The sequence below is a fragment of the Pseudorasbora parva genome, chromosome 3 (assembly GCF_024679245.1).
Source record: "Pseudorasbora parva isolate DD20220531a chromosome 3, ASM2467924v1, whole genome shotgun sequence".
NCBI lineage: Eukaryota > Metazoa > Chordata > Actinopteri > Cypriniformes > Gobionidae > Pseudorasbora > Pseudorasbora parva.
Genome location: NC_090174.1, coordinates 36,724,950 through 36,741,314, shown reverse-complemented (window position 1 = coordinate 36,741,314; position 16,365 = coordinate 36,724,950). Strand labels below are relative to the sequence as shown.

General features: G+C 36.8%; 2 protein-coding genes across 3 annotated transcripts; both read right to left on the bottom strand.

Moving 5' to 3' along the window:
• Window positions 1-1,541: 1,541 nt before the first annotated feature.
• On the bottom strand, window positions 1,542-8,291 carry kyat1 (kynurenine aminotransferase 1). Of its 2 annotated transcripts, none has more exons than XM_067438659.1 (14): window positions 8,196-8,291; window positions 7,854-7,934; window positions 7,693-7,751; window positions 7,073-7,220; window positions 6,771-6,920; window positions 6,526-6,612; window positions 6,312-6,437; window positions 5,158-5,278; window positions 4,999-5,075; window positions 4,772-4,861; window positions 4,502-4,688; window positions 3,877-3,953; window positions 3,689-3,775; window positions 1,542-3,426 (listed from the first exon to the last, which is right to left on the bottom strand). In XM_067438659.1, exons 2-14 carry the CDS (start codon window positions 7,923-7,925, stop codon window positions 3,367-3,369), a joined length of 1,341 nt encoding a protein of 446 aa, XP_067294760.1. In that variant the 5' UTR covers window positions 7,926-7,934; window positions 8,196-8,291; the 3' UTR covers window positions 1,542-3,366. The 2 variants fall into 2 exon arrangements, with proteins under 2 accessions (XP_067294760.1, XP_067294761.1); XM_067438660.1 differs by lacking the exon at window positions 8,196-8,291 and adding an exon at window positions 8,023-8,188.
• Window positions 8,292-8,602: 311 nt separating this feature from the next.
• On the bottom strand, window positions 8,603-16,355 carry surf6 (surfeit 6). Its single transcript, XM_067438658.1, has 5 exons — window positions 16,147-16,355; window positions 15,870-15,968; window positions 15,456-15,626; window positions 15,289-15,368; window positions 8,603-9,495 (listed from the first exon to the last, which is right to left on the bottom strand). The coding sequence occupies exons 1-5, from the start codon at window positions 16,154-16,156 to the stop codon at window positions 8,788-8,790; spliced, it is 1,068 nt and encodes a 355-aa protein (XP_067294759.1). The 5' UTR covers window positions 16,157-16,355; the 3' UTR covers window positions 8,603-8,787.
• Window positions 16,356-16,365: the final 10 nt, after the last annotated feature.

Here is a 16,365-nt window from a genome sequence, read left to right as displayed (position 1 = left end):
ATATTTTCATTTAATTTTGCAGCATTGTGGTGAATAAAACTGATTCATAAAGTCAAACTTTACAGAATATATGTTTTCTCATGTGTAATGGATGATAGAGTCTATTCCAGCGTCACACACCTAGAGACAATTGTCACCAATTCACACAGTGGGACATACCAGAACACCAGAAACCCACACCATGCATGCAACATGCAAAGTCTGGCTCTGAGAGTCCGACCAGTGACCTTCTTGGTGTATGCTACCCATTGTGCAATATGTATAACTAAACTCTTTACGTGTTATGGTGTCTGTTTTTTTGTTTTGTTTTTACACATCCTTTATTTTTTTTCCAGACTCAATGTAATTCAATTATGGACAATGGTTCCACACGTTATAAATCCTTTTGTGTTGAGTTACACTCATTCATCCATCCATCCACCCATCCATCCATCCATCCATCCATCCATCCATCCATCCATCCATCCATCCATCCATCCATCCATCCATCTATCCATCCAGTTTTCTTTGATGGGTAGGTTAGGGGAAGTGTATGGGGATATAATATACAGTTTGTACAGTATAAAAATAATTTTCTATTAATATTTTTACAGTTGTTACTTTAAAACTGAAATGTGTTTTTTGTACTGTAAAATGTCCATCCCCATGTTTCTAATGCTATACTTTAACACAACAAAAATCATTCATGTTATCTAAACCTGAATGGATTATGTAAATTGGTTGAACATGATTTTATATGAATTAAAAGAATTGTCAGCTTCCTTTTTTCAGTGTGCATTTAGCTGCCACGTGAGTGCATGTTGTGGGTGTGATCATACATGGCTACTTTATGATTCTTGGTGAGATGTGTGTGATGTCTGCTGCACATGCATTTTAGTGAAAAGTTACTGAAAAAGTATGGGGAAAAAGAGAATGTTCAAATTGAGGTCACCAACAATTATGTTTGCGCTAAGATAACCACAAAGCAGATTTACCACATCACTGTAATTACCGGGAAAAGGCTCGTTTTCTGTTTATTCTCCTCAGAGGTCATCAGAAACAAGCATATGTGGTTAAAATGCAACATTGTCACTGCAGCAGTAACACCGAACAGCTGTTCTTTTAAATAAATAAGAATGTATTAGCACATAAAGTGAAAAAAATTTGCCTTCAAAATGTCAAGCACAAGCACACATAAGCTTAAACAATTAGCTTTTCTTTTCTTTTAATCAAGAACAATGCAGCCAGCACATATGCATTTTCATCTTTAATACAAACATTTGAGAACCTTTTTTGGTAAAAAAAAAAAAAAAAAAAAAAATTTTAACAATTATTAATTATCGATAATAATTTGTCAGGTTGCATGTGAACATCAGTTTAAAATAAGAAACAAGTAACACTAGTCAGTCATCGAGTAATTTTTTGAACTGTAAAAGTAAATCAGAGCAAGTAGGCCTATTCATGTGTTCTAATGTAGTATTTTTAATTAATCATTAATTAATTAATTTTAGCTTAACTTGTATGTTAGCCATCAGAGTGCTACAAAAAAAGACAATTTACCACAGTGTTCAAATTTGTTTTATTACAATCACACTGCAATCAGTAATGTGTGTTCTTCATTTAAAACAAACCAGTGTGTGACAATGACATTTTATTGTGTTCTCCTGCAGAAATATCAAATAACTTATTTAAATGGGGACAGTACCTAGATCATCTATAAAACATGCAGATGCATGAGGTAGTTTGGAGCCTTTTTTTGTTGAGAAAAATGGCTGAACATAACACTTACACTGAGTTACCTGATAAAACAGTTTAACATTAGGAGAAATCTATAAAGGTTTCATTTGTAACTGGAGTGGTGCCAGACAGTAATAACAAGCATTGCTGCAGTATAAAGTAAATATATGCCGATATAATGACAAACAATAAAAGGACAATAATGCTTAACCAACTAAAGATTCCATCCACTAATATGCTTTTGAGCCCAAATTTATATGATATTTATTATCATGGCAGAAATGATTCTCAATTGAACATTCAAGGACATAACACAAAATAAGAGAATTAAGACAGAAATAATATTTGTTATGCAGGGTGAATTATTTTTTTTGTTAATTTTTAACCCAATTTGACATGCAAGCTTTCACTTCTCTGTTTAGCGATGCAACTATTACCCTCTGCTAGTTCTGCATGTACTCAAAAGGGATAGATCCTTAAAGGAATAGTACGTAATAAAATATTAAGTCATCATTTACTCTTTAGCCTGCTGTTGTTCTAATGCAGTGTGCCATTCTCCATTTTAGGAGCAGAAAAGGATTTTTTTTTTTAAATGTCCCACTCGAGCTCGTCCATATAATGCTAGTGAATAGCGATCATCATCAAGATGTATATTCATCAAGTGTTAGTTAACCCCAAAATGAAAATTGTGTCATTAATTACTCACCCTTTATGACATTCCAAACCATATGACATTTGCTCATCTTCGGAACAGAAAAAAAAGTATTTTTGAAGAAATCCGAGAACTCTGACTCTCCATAGATTGAAATGTAATTGCAACCTTTAAGGCCCAGACATTTAGTAAAGACATTTTTAAAATAGTCCATGTGACTACAGTGGTTCAACCTTAATGTTATAAAGTGACAGAAATAAACAAACAAAAATAACGCCTTTATTCAACAATCTCTTCTCTTCCCTGTCACTCTCTTACGTTATTCACTATCCGCTTTGTTGGGCTATTCACAAAGTACAGCGCTTCTGGGTTCTATGGCAAAGCACCAGCTCACTATTGGCCAATCAGGATCCCATGATCACATGCATGTGTTGTGGTGCTTGTATGAGACTGGAAAAAGTCAGTCATAAGTATTATTAATATCATTCACATTGACTATTTTACCAATATCTTTACTACCTTTCTGGGCCTTGAAAGTTGCAATTACATTGCATTCTACAAAAATGTCAGAGAGCTCTCGGATTTCATCAAAAATATCTTCATTTGTGTTCCGAAGATGAAGAAAGGTCTTACAGGTTTGGAATGACATGAGGGTGAGGAATTAATGACAGAAATTTCATTTTTGGATGAACTAACCCTTTAACAAAAGATGTAAAAAAGTATATCAAAGTGCATTCATGAGACTCTATAGCGTCGCTGTGCTTTTTCTGGGTGATTTAGAGTGAACCATGGCGTGATTAGTGTCTCACAAGCACCACGCGCAAAGGCAGAGTTCAGGATTTTACTTAAATAATACATTTCAGTCACAATAATATTCAATATAATATAATGTAATATTCCCAACTGCTAGTCTCATTTTAGCTTTGCTGTCTTTACAAAAAAGCATTCACTTGCTTTTCACATTGCTTGAATGCCTATACTGTCAGGATTTAGAATTTTCATTTGCTTTCACTCCACTGCCTCAGGATGTCCTCTGCTGCCTGCAGGGTTGAGTCCTCCTATTAATGTCAACAAAAATATGAATTAAATAATATAAACAGCATTTTAACATGGTGAACTACAGATCACAATGGCAATCATGTTTCCTGCATTAATGTATTATTCACCTATATAATATACCTATACCTAAATTATTAGGGCTGTCAAAGTTAACATGTTGCCATCTGTTGAAACTCAATACCAGAGTTAATTAAAAAATAATAATTTATACATTGCGTTTATTTCTAATAATTTCATGTTTCATTTTTGTTTGAAAAATACCTTAACAAAGCAGAATCTGATGTATTTCTGGAATTCTTCTCTGTGTTCCGGACTGTAGAATGCAGACACAGGGATAGTTGCCAGTCCCTATTCAGAAGTGAGGAACTCAAATTAAAAACATAACATATTTAGATATATAGATTATTGAAGATTTTATTTTAACAGTAAATACTCATGTCTGTGAGTACCTTCTCTTTTATGAGCCATTTCACGAATCTGTAGTCATAGGGTTCATCTTTAGTACTAGGGTCAGTAAGGTTGATATCTAAAAAAAAAAAAAAACATTTAAAATCAAAAAGCAATTTTGAGATCACTTTATTTTTGAATAGTCATGTCAAAACAATCCCTAATCATAGAACACCTGGAAATATGAGGACATTTTAAAGTGTCCAGGCCTGGAAATGTATCAAATCTTAAAAATCCATTTACATTCTGTATAAAATTAAAAAAAAATATTATAAAAATTTATTTTTAATTATGGATATTGTAGATTATCCAGTTTACAGACAGTTCTACAATATGCATACATGGATATTATGGATATTGTTTATATTCTGTAAAACTGTAGAAAAACGATTATTGAATATCCACGAATGGAACAGAAAAGACATGGAACATATAAGTTTGTTAAGTTTGTTATATTGTATGAACAATAAAATCTGAGAACACTACAATTAAATTAACAAGCTCAAAAAGAGAATTCCTCTCAGGCTAATAGATAATTCTCAGATGTAAAAATGTTTGTTCTATAATCCATAAAGAAATCTGAGTTCCTGCCTTAATACTTTGTTATACACCTTCTCTGTTACTTACCAAGATGTGAGATATCTACAATCATGAAGTATCCTCCCTGTGGCAGAATAGGTTTAAGGCCAACGCTCTTCAGACAGTTTGCCAGCCTCATTCGCTTTTCATGAAGATGGAGGGGTAACTGGTGGAAATAGCTGTCCTCTGTTCCAAATACATCATATTCCCTCTGAAAACCTACTGCTACGGCTTCCTTAAGAACAATAATTGACAATATCACCTCACTGAAAAAAATGACACAAACCTTTTCTTTAAAACATAGGAGCATAGTTTTACCTGTGCAGCTGTAGCACAGTGATACACTGAGTTCTGATGGACGGTTTTTAAGTGCTTCAGGATATGCCCTGATCCCATTGCCCAACCCACCTACATTAAAATAATAAAGTAATGTGATGAACAAAACAAAAAAAGAGTATCTAAAATGACCTACTGCTGAGGTACCAAAGAGAGAATGGCAAACAAAGGGAATTAATATTGCAAGAAAACACATTTGACCAGCTCACCTTCCACCCTGTGGCACTGAAAGTCTTGCCAGCACTCCCAATGGTGACAGTGCGTTCCCACATACCTGGCAGACTGGCTGTCAAAAACAACATTTTTTTTTACTATAAAAGTCCACAAAACTGTGATATATTGCATTACTCGCAGAATTCTGCTCTTACCAATCTTCACATGTTTTATTCCATCATATGTGAGCCACTCGTACACCTCGTCGCTGATGCAAATGACATCATGTTTAATGCATAAGTCAGCAATCACCTGAAGTTCCTCCTGCTGATAGACCTGCAAGAAATCACAATTAGGGTTAGGCTGAACATATAGGCATCTGTGGTAAAACGCTTGCGCTTAAAAAAAGCAACTCCATTTCAGCTCCAGCTCTAAATTATGCAAATTTAAATATTTAACGGTATATAAATTACACTACCATTTTGGAGTGTTAGATTACCAACATTCTTCAAAAAAAATGTTTTTGTGTGTGTTCAACAGAAAAAAAAAATGTATTCAGGTTTGGAACAACTTCAGGGTGAATAAATGATTTTTGGGTTAACTATCCCTTTAATACTTTTATTCAGTAACAAAAGTGACAGTACATACATCACCAAGAAAATTAATTTTAAACAAATTATGTTTGTTTAAATTTCAATTCATCGAAGAATCATGACAAACATATGGTATGTATCAAAATATTAAGCAGAACTGTGCTATTTAATCTTAATCAACACAACCCATAACCCAACCCTGGGTTTTCTGCATAACTCTCCGTTGTTTTGTCGCAGTCAACACGCCACACTATAGGCCACGTAGCATATCGACCTATTCACAGAACCTGGGTTACATGTGTCACCCTCTGTTCTCAACTTCGACAATAACAAGAAATGTTTCTTGAGCAGCAAATCAGCACATTATAATAATTTCTGAAGGCCTTCATTAAGCCCCCCAGAGGCACGTGGAGCACATTATTTGACGGACAGATGCATTTTTATGGACTTCAAAAACAGAGCAACAATCCCTGCCATTATAAAGCTTGGATTAGCCAGGACTTTTTTTGGATACAACTTAACTTTTATTCGTCTGAAAGAAGAATGTCATATACACCTAGGATGACTTGAGAGTGAGTAAATAATGGGCTACTTTTCATTTTTGGGTAAACTATCTCTTTAATTTCTTTAAAAAACATAATGGGTTGTTTCTTTTTTTATTTTGGGGGAAAAGGGAACCAAAGATTTCTTGACAGATTTTGTGAAATTCACTTGTATATTGAATGAAAGTATAAGAATGGGTAAAATTGTCTAATGTTTGTTGGTGACTGACTCACCTTGCCAAGAGGGTTATTAGGAGTGTTAATGACAATGGCTTTGGTACGAGGACTAAATTTACTCGCCAACTCTTCAGGAGACAACACCCAGTCAGCACTGGATAGAGCAGGACCACAGCCTTCCCTCTGTCAATACACAGCAAGTATTATTTAAAAGAAACATTTTAATCTCAGATCAAGCTGACAGATCTTGTCACATGATACATAAACATACTGGTTTAAGGGGCACATATACAGCTGTTCCTCCCGCCATCATTACCATTGGCTGATAACAGTCAAAGAATGGCTCCACAATAATCACCTGCTCATGAAAATGAAAAAAGGGGCATTTCTCGCATATATTGAAAATAATGAAAAAAGACAGTTACTTTTTTATTCTCTACTAACAATGTATCACAGACTAATACTGACAATCAAATTTTATGAACATGAATATTGCCTTGTTAATGATATCTTTACCTCATCACCCTCATCAATAAGAGCCTGGAAGGTGCAGAAAAGTGCTTGATATGCTCCAACAGAAACCAAGATATCCTCCATCGGATCTATTTCCCGGCCAACAATCCTGCTGAAGAACTTGGCCAGGATCTTCACAAGATTTGGGTGGCCCTGTATGACCAAATGTTGTTAGATTCTTTAAAAAAAGCCTTACTAATATACTTATTATAGTATGTAGTGGTTGTTCATTTAGTTTACAAACAAATTGTTAACTGAATGCTTAAAAGTGTACGTCTTCTACACTTGTACTTCTAATATCTTACAAAAGCACGGGTGTACTGGTGCATGGGGAAACCTCCATTTAGTGCTTTACAAAAGGCTTCCTGAATGAAACTAGGAGGGGGGAAATCAGGGAACCCTTGACCCAGGTTCACAGCCTTATAATCGGCAGCCAGCTGAGTGAACTCCACCCTACCGATGAAATAAACAAAAGGGATACAATGCAGTTTTAAATCAAAATGTATTAATTTGACTTCAATATGTTGGATGCACAATGGTAAAGTAGCATCTATCATTACTGTTATCAGACAATTACACAGCCCTCTGTAATACAAAGATAGCTAAATAGCGCCACCTTGCGACTCAAAACTGTTATTGTGACTATCGTCTATAGAAATGGACCAATACCAGTACTTTGACAATTCATGGTAGGCAAATCTTTATATAAATACTAAATGATTAAATACATACGATTTTTTTCTATGTTATATTTGGTTATTTTAGAGCAAACTAATTAGTTCAACAAATCTGAATAAAATAACTCAATGCGTATGTATTTCCTTATTTGGTAAATGCAGTGTAAGCTAAATTGTACAGCACTGAATATATTACTCATTTATATAACAGTTACTTTCACTTTATAGGCCATGAAACTTATAATTACCATATATTTTTGTCAATTCCTTCAATCCTTCTCGCGTGCAACTTACGAGACATTATGCCCTGCGTAATAAAGCAGAAATAAATAAAACAAAACGATTGTAGACGACGCCACAAAACCACAACATGATCAGGAATACCGATTGAGTGTGAGATTCTTCCTACCTTATCTTGAAAACCTGCGATTATTAATCTGTTTGACAGCGAAAGTCCATTCACCACCGCTCTTCTCCACATGCCAGTTTTCTAAAAGCAAGTTATCAGCTAACGTTAAAGCCGTAAATCAGTAACAGATTAGAATAATACGGTCAAATCTAACAACTGAACTGTCAACCTTTGAATGTCGCGCATACAATTATTCAGTGACATTACAATAAGTCTTGTTCTTAAGATTTAGAGATTCAAGAGACAAACGATAATGTGGTAATGTCGATTTCATGCTGCAATCGAACAAGTAATGCACATAACTTTCTATTTCCCACCAAACCTGGATAATTCAATGCTTACTTTCCCCAGCTGTGTAGGACGTCACACATTTACTTCTCAAGCGCTTCCTTCCTCTCAGCCAATGAACCTGCGAGCAGAGCTCCTCCTCCAGTTAGCAGTTTGTTTTGAACTACTTCCGCTCTGGGCGGGTCTAATGATTAATAGCGCTACGTTGTATGTCATTGTAACTTGTAGTGATCATTCTTATTGTAAAATGTTAAATAAAGAACATTATATAGTCAGATTGATAATAATAAATTAAAATAAAAAAAATATTGCATGGTACATCATGAATAGTGTTGGTTCTATGACAATTTACTTATGTGTCTATTGTGTCACTTTGGGTAAAATTGTCTAAACCACCAATGTAAATGTAAATGTAGATAAATGTCTCCAACCTTGGCTTGACAGAAGAATAAAACACAAAATATGGACACAAATAATTCTCTTTATAAAGCTGACATTGTAAAAGTGACAATAGAATACATTTCTTCACTGTGAAATAAACGTTACATTTTTTTTTAAATGTCTCAATCAGTCCTAAGCACAAGGCAATGTCCCTTTATCCCAAGAGCATTCCTCAAAAATCCTCACTTCTTTTCACCCTTTCTGCCTATAAGTCGGCCTTTTTGAGATCTCCAACCAGTACACGACCCTTTTTTCTTGCTCTCTGTTTGCGCTTCTCTATCTTGGCATCCTTGCGCTGCTTTATATTCCTTTTCCGCTTGTCTTGTCTCTTTTGCATCTTCTCCACAACTTGCTGGCTCCTCTTTGACCACTTCTTTTTCTTCTGAGCTTTCCTTTTCTCCTTCTTCTTCAATGATGCATGCAAGAGTTCCTCATTGTCCTTGATCTTCATACCTTCAGCTTTATAGAGAACATTGGTCCACTTCATCTTCTCTTCCTCTTTTTTTGCTTTGCCTTCATCCTTCTCCTTAAGCTGCTCCAGGTAATCTTTTCTTGCCTCAATCCGTGTTAAAAGCTGCTTGTAGTTCTTGCCAGTGAGCGGAGTAAGCATACCTTTCACTCTCCTTTTCTTTTGCATCAGCTTTGTTCCTTTGTCCACATAGTCTTCTCCAACCTCCATCTTGTTGAAGACTATGAAGGTCTGCTCCTTTTTGTCAGGCGTGTTCGATGTTGAGCTGACTTGCAGTTGGGGTTTTGCTGTTTCTTTGTCATCATCTCCTGCCTGCAAAGCTGCAGTATCAGCTAACTTTTTCATTCGAAACTCTTTCCTCTTCCTCTTCCGACGCTCCCTTTCTAGTTTTCGTTTTTCTCGTTTCTTCTTTACCTCCTCTGATGAAGGATCTTTAGGAGGGCCCTGGAAAAAAAACACAAAGATTTGGCTTAATACCTTTTAAATGGGTTATATAATACATTTCTTAATTTCTTCATGTACGCTCATTTTTTTTGTTAAAGAAAAGGCAAAATATCTAAGATTTCTTTTATTAAAATATCCAAAAAACACTTGTGACTTGTGTATTTACATTATCCCAAATGTTTCTAAAAATGTTTAAATTTAGAGACATAAGCAATTTGAACCACATAATCTGTTTTATTAGACAAGTGAGCAACTATTTGGATACATTCATCAACAGAAAACTGACCATTGTTATATAGCTTAACAGATTTATAGTGTCATGTTTATACTGTTTCTGAGGTGGTTTTTATATTCAGAAACATCATAATAAGTAATAGGCTATTTTCTACCCTGGTTTTGAGGCTCTCTCCTGCAATGCTCGGTTTTATGGGTGTGCCGCACTTAAGACTTGGAAGTAAATGCCCACTGCTACAATTGGATAAGATTTGGATATTTAATGAGCTTAAGCTCCCTCTTCAGTGCATGTGGGAATTATTTTATTTTTTTATTACTTGGCCTGCCCGATCAGTTGATATAAGCAGATTAAGCACAAACTGTGCATCACTCACACACACACAAGCACTTTCGTATGTTGCAGACATCATGATCAATATTTCCATGATTGTTTTCTTATTTAAAATAAAGTCAAGAGAGTGCAATATCATCCTAGCCTGGATGCCAGCTGAACTTAGCCCCGCCCACAACATTTTTAGGTCGGGCAGTTCGATCTGGCCTTGCTCCATAGAGGAGTAATTATCCCTGAACAGAAACTGTTCTGCGGAGAAGAAACTACAGAAACTGTGGGCTTTAGACGATGACGGACAGATGATCAACAGTAACGTAATCATGCACGTCATCAAAGGGGCTTGGATTATATTTTTTCGAATCCGAAACGGAGAGCTTGTTTGTATATGCATTCACCTTCACAATTTCTCTCAGAAATTATGATCATGTTGGGTAAGTACTCTGTGTATCATTAAATTATTCTATTTTTTTTACTTGGCAACACAGTGCAGTTGAACTATGTTGACATTTGACAATGCGTTGCTTCGTTGGTCTGATTGGTTGTAGGTCTGTCCAAATGATGTCTTTCCTGGTTCGGTTGAAACACGCCTCAATCACAGGAGCAGTTTCAGACTCATATTCTGAATAGAATTGAGTACGACCACGTCAGGCTATTATCATCCAACTGCAGCCCCAAATGGCATTATCGTGCTGGTGGGGGTTACCGTTTTCGCAGACTGGAACCCCCCTTCTTCTTCTTCGCCTCTTCGGCCGAACTGCTAGCTGTCAATATCCAGATTAATATGTTCAACATTAGCTAGTTAGTTACATGCCACTTTCTAAAGCCAAGTGGCGTGTTATCATTGTGCATTTTTTAGCTATCCGCGTGTATGTCTACGCTGTGATTCCGAGTGAATCTAATCTACATCTAAACGATCCATTCATCACCACGTAATTATGCGTGTATGTCTACGCCAAAACGAACCATTGCGTGTGTGTGTGTGTGTCCACAATGTAAATGGACTTATAAACATACTAAATTATGCTTTTTTGAAAATGTAAAAATGCAGAATGTTTCCTTTGATGGGTAGGTTTAGGTATCAGGGTTGGGTGTAGGCAATCGTTATTGTGATTGACATGGCCAAATGAAATGTTTAGAATCGGTTGCAGGGCATTTCCGCTGAACTGGTTTGGGGAAAAAAAAATAACATCATACCCATGTGCCTTGAGAAACTCATTGTGATTGAGATCGATGAGACGCTACCAGGAACGCTACCAAGAACGCCCAATAGGCATACTAATCTTTCCAGGGAACAGATGCGTTTAAATGTGATAAAAGAAAGAATGACTCCAATTCGGATTCTAACAGACTGCATAGCCTGAAGCTAAGCAATTAATTAATAATTTCTTAAAGTTTGGCCTTGGATGCATTAGCTTATAATTAATTTTTTAATCCAAATGTGATTATTGTTTGCATAATTACTAGATGTGTTGGGGAATTTAACATGTGACCTTTGAATTATATTGTGCTGAAATGAACAAAATTACTTGAAAAAAGATTTGTTCATTTTGCTGAACGAGATTCAAAGATCCGAGTGCGTAAAATGATCTGAACTTACCACTACTATGCTTCGCTCAACATACGTCATTTACTCCGTTGTGCTGATTGGTTGTAGGTCTATCCATTTGAGGTATTTCCTGGGTCAGTTGAAACGAGCACAAATAATCAAAGCCCAATGGAGCAGTATCAGATTCATATTCTGACTAGAATTGAGTATGACGACATCAGGCAAATGTTTTGGTAGCCTGTCTGAAAAACACATAGCCCCGGGAGGTGGCCCATTCATATTTAGTCGGATCCCGAATCGCAATGAACAAACACCACAAATCAAGGATTCTTCAGCCTTTGACACCGTCCTATGTTTACAAAAGAGATTTGCGATAAGGAGGTTTTCCTCCTCGACACGCCCGTTTCTCAGGAGGGTTTTTTTGGCGAGGCCGTCAACACTGTGGTTGACAAATATAGAGCAGGCAAGTCTCAGTCAGCGGCTTTCAGGCAGTTTATGCCTATAAGAAATAGGGAATCTTCTAGCACCTCTTATCAGCCCAGAGAGCGTCCCCCGTTCAGGAGAGTTTCTCTCTGAAAGTAGGCGTGACCAGTCATCCCCCACCTACCACGGTTTGGGGAGCTTGTGGTCGCCCCTTTCTGCGACAGAGACCTCATCGGCGCCTGCAGATGAAAGAGTCGCGCTGTTCGTTCGGGGCTGGGTCAGACCGCGCAAACGCTTCTGCCCGCCCCTTGGCTGCTCTCTGAGTCCAACCCCATCACACTTGCCGCCCAGTGCGTCTCGAGGGGTGGGGTCGGCTCAACCTCTCACCACTTCCACGCCAGGGAATGGAGACGCCTCTGGCTTTCTCCCCCTGAGTACGTCGGAACTTATTTACACCACCCGTATTTTCAGAGACACGACCCGTTCTCTCCAGCGTGTGGCGGACCTTTCGTTTCCCACTCAGGTCATCGCAACCTCCTCGCTGCATATGGACGCAGTCGGCTCTCCTTTGCGGCAGGACGATCCCTCCACAGAGTCTCAGACCGGCACCCTAAGTCAGGTATGCCCGCTACACCTTTCTACCCTTCTTCCTCTGTCTCAGAACGTCCATCAGTGGGAATGTCTTCCAGGTGTGTCACCCTGGGTACTACGCACAATTCGATTGGGCTACACTCTGCAGTTTTGCCGCAACCTGCACTTTTGTTTCAGGGGGGTCCTCCAAACTGTAGTGCACAGTGCCTCAGAGGCTTCTGTCCTACAGGAGGAGCTGTCCTCCCTCCTTCTCAAAGGAGCAATAGAGGAAGTCCTGCCTACGGACGTAGAGCAAGGATTTTTCAGTCGTTACTTCTTGGTCCCCAAGAAAGTTGGCAGTCTGCGGCCCATATTAGACCTCCGATGTCTGAATTTTTCCTTCCTCAGAGGGAGGTCTGAAGTCTATCATAGCCAAGATTCGTGCAGGGGACTGGTTCGTGTTGATAGACCTGAATGATGGATATTTTCATATTCAGGTCATTCAGCGGCACAGGAAGTTCCTCAGGTTTGCCTTCGGAGGGAAGGTTTTCCAGTACAGGGTGCTCCCCTTCGATCTTGCTCTGGCGCCAAGGATGTTCACGAAGTGTGTGGACGACCATCGCTAATGGGACGCAGCAAATGTCTTTATAGCCATATTAAGACAGTGATTAGCTGGTTCAGGTGTGTTTGATTGGGGTTGGAGCTAAACTCTGTAGGACAGTGGCCCTCCAGGACCGAGTTTAGGGACCCCTGCAATAATGTATTTAATAGGATAAAACAATGCTGCGTTAACTAACATACGCATTACCAGAATATGTGGAAGCAGTGGTCTGTGGCATAATAACAGCTCTAAGGCCGGAGACACGCTGCAAGCATGGCGTTTCTGCTGCGCAGCGTTTTCTCTGTTTTTGCACACCAGAAGCATGTCTGATGCGGCTCTGCTTCTGCAATATATGTATTGATGTTAAAACATATATATAGCCTACTGATACAGAAAAGACAACATCGGCAGTAGCCTATTGACAATACATATCTATGGTATTGACGGCAAAATAGACTACAGAATATTTCGTGCAAAACAGTAAATATTTAGTAAATATATACCTGTAACAGTAAATACAGGTGCAATATTTCAAAATCGATAATTATGTTTTATTTTATTATTACAAATAGGCCTAGATTTGCATTTATGTTAACCTAGAGACTTTCAAACATGAAAATGTCATTTACAGGGTATAAACAGCAATTAATACCTTTTTTACTACCTTCAGAATATTTTTTAAAACCATCACGACACTGAATTGCAAGTATTAATCAGCGACCTTTCTATTATTTACACAGATTTTGACATATATAACATACAAAAAAGAATAGATTTAGAATCGACAGCAGGAGGAAATCTGTTATAAGTTATCATTCAGACACAGTAAAATAAATCTCAACATTCACAAAGGTTGGTTAAGGAGAAGCATTACTGCATACACATTTGATTTCAATTAATAATTGGTAATTCAGCAATTCAATTATTTAGTGTTTTTTTTTCCAACAACAAATCCTGAGCCAAATATTACATTTCTATAACTGTTAAGTTGTTGAATTTAACAAAATAATAAAAACTAGTGCCGTCAATCGATTAAAAACGTTAACTAGATTAATCACAATTTTTTTCTGTGATTAGTCGCAATTAATCGCAATAAAAAATAAATGTTTTTGTACGTTTTTAATATATTTTTTAATATAATAATTTCACACTTAATCAAATTAATGTAGAAACAACATGAGTATATTTTAAATACTTGTTTAAATTGCATCTTTTTATGAATGAAGGCCAGTATTACTGATATTAATACAGCTACTGTTTTTTTTTTAAATTTTACATTTATTATTAGGCTTCACAAATATAACAGTTTTTAATTTAAGCAAACTTTAAACAATGCTAACATAAACCCATAATAAATGTCATGTTTATTCCTGCCCTTACTGTCTTAACAGTTAGGAAATATATAGAAATTTAGTAAATTTATCAAAGTTATATGCAGTCTGCACTGCATAAACTATACATTAAATAGTTAATCCTTATTAAAGCTAAAAAAGTTATTTAATCAAGAGCAGCGAGTGATTTTCTCTGTTCCCTTTGTTCTTTAACTTTACTGACGGGAAGCTTCATTGGCTGCTGTCCCTTAAAGAGCAGATAGACATGCAGATAGAAATTCAAACCGCTTCCAACACGCTCGTGTGTCACATGAAAAAAAGGCGTCTCTTCTATTTCTAGCATGCGCACGTTTTCCACGCAGGCAGTGTGCAAGCTCCAACCTGTTAACATGGGAGCCAAAATTAAAACGGACATGCCACGCAGCCGAGATGCTCACGACACGCTTGCAGTCTGTCCCCGGCCTAATGCTCTCGGACCGTGTGTCGCACTTGTCTCTTATTACCAACAAGCTATGACTTCGTTTTGAATAAGTGACCTCCAGCTGCAAAAATTACATATTGTGCCGTAAATGTAATGTTTATGTTGTTTTAGAAGAATAATGTAGCTTTTATGAACAAATTTAAACAATTTCTCTAAACCAATGAAAACATACCTACTTAAGTAAAAAGATTGAGTAAATTAAAACTTAATAACCCCCTGACAGACATAACATTTTCTTCAATTTTTTTAATCTTTTAGTCCAACTGGAGCATGTACCTGTCCACGAGATTCCTCAATCTTCTGGTGGAGCCTCTGACGAAGAATGTCTACAGCATCAAACTCCTGTGATGTTCCACCTAACATGATGAATCAGTTAAAATGCATTCAAATTCAACAATAATAATCTGAATTAACTAATATTCTTTCTATACAAACTGATTTACCTTCAGGCTTCTTTTGTGTCTCTGAAATCCCATTCTGAACAGGTTTTCTCTGAGCTGGAAGTACTGGAGGCTGAGTGCTCTTTGAAACATTCTCTCCTTTCTTTGGATTTTGCTTGTTCTTTTTCTTCTTTGGAGGAGCACCATCTTTAACCCCAGTCCCTTGGAATGGAACTAAAAGGGTTCAACTTTAAGAACTTAGGTAGAACTTTAATTTTAGGTTAAAAAAAAAAGAAAAAAAGAAGCTATTTTGTGCTTTTTCAACTGCTGACTTGACTTGAAAATTCAAACGTTACATGAATATATAAATTATTTTTGACCTTGAATAAATAAACAATAGCAATTTCACCACTCCTGCAAGTGACCATTCAGTATTCACTAATTAATTAATGCGTCATTAACAATGCAAAACATTACCATAGGGTCTTTTCTTTGGCTCCTTTTTCTGAGACACACATACTTTACGTGTCAGCTTCTCCAGGTAATCATACTTTGCAGCAAGGCTAACCATATTTCCTTTAACAACAATACAAACAATAAATGGAACAGATGCAGATTAATTGCGATGTTAGCAAATTCAGAGTGGTTTGAATGCTATGCAGTATTTTATGATAACAATATAAAAAAAGTCAATAAATGTAATAAAAGTATCATTATGCGTTTAACTCGTTCGAAATATTTAAAGTTAACTTACCTCGCACCATCAAAAACGTCAATCGAAATTTCGTCGCGGAAATTCTGTGATGTTTTAACCGTGTTTCATAAGCTGAATAATGAATATAAAAGCATTTTGTGTCCCTAGAAATTACAAACGGAATCGGATAAAAGCCTTCAAATGTGGACTTGTGGACTGAATACGACAGCCTAATAACTACACCAAATATGTATTCAGAAACATGCCCCACGTGTGGAT

Bases quoted from the DNA above. Each gene is read 5' to 3' on its own strand.
- kyat1 (XM_067438659.1), bottom strand. From the start codon at position 7,925: ATGTGGAGAAGAGCGGTGGTGAATGGACTTTCGCTGTCAAACAGATTA. The intron at 6,438-6,525 runs GTATGTTTATGT...GTGTATTGACAG, and splicing joins TATATGTGCCCCTTAAACCA to AGGGAAGGCTGTGGTCCTGC. The intron at 3,427-3,688 runs GTATTTTTCAAA...TGACATTAATAG, and splicing joins TCAGATTCTGCTTTGTTAAG to GAGGACTCAACCCTGCAGGC.
- surf6 (XM_067438658.1), bottom strand. The intron at 15,627-15,869 runs GTAATGTTTTGC...GAACCCTTTTAG, and splicing joins GCCAAAGAAAAGACCCTATG to TTCCATTCCAAGGGACTGGG. The intron at 15,369-15,455 runs GTAAATCAGTTT...TCATCATGTTAG, and splicing joins GACACAAAAGAAGCCTGAAG to GTGGAACATCACAGGAGTTT.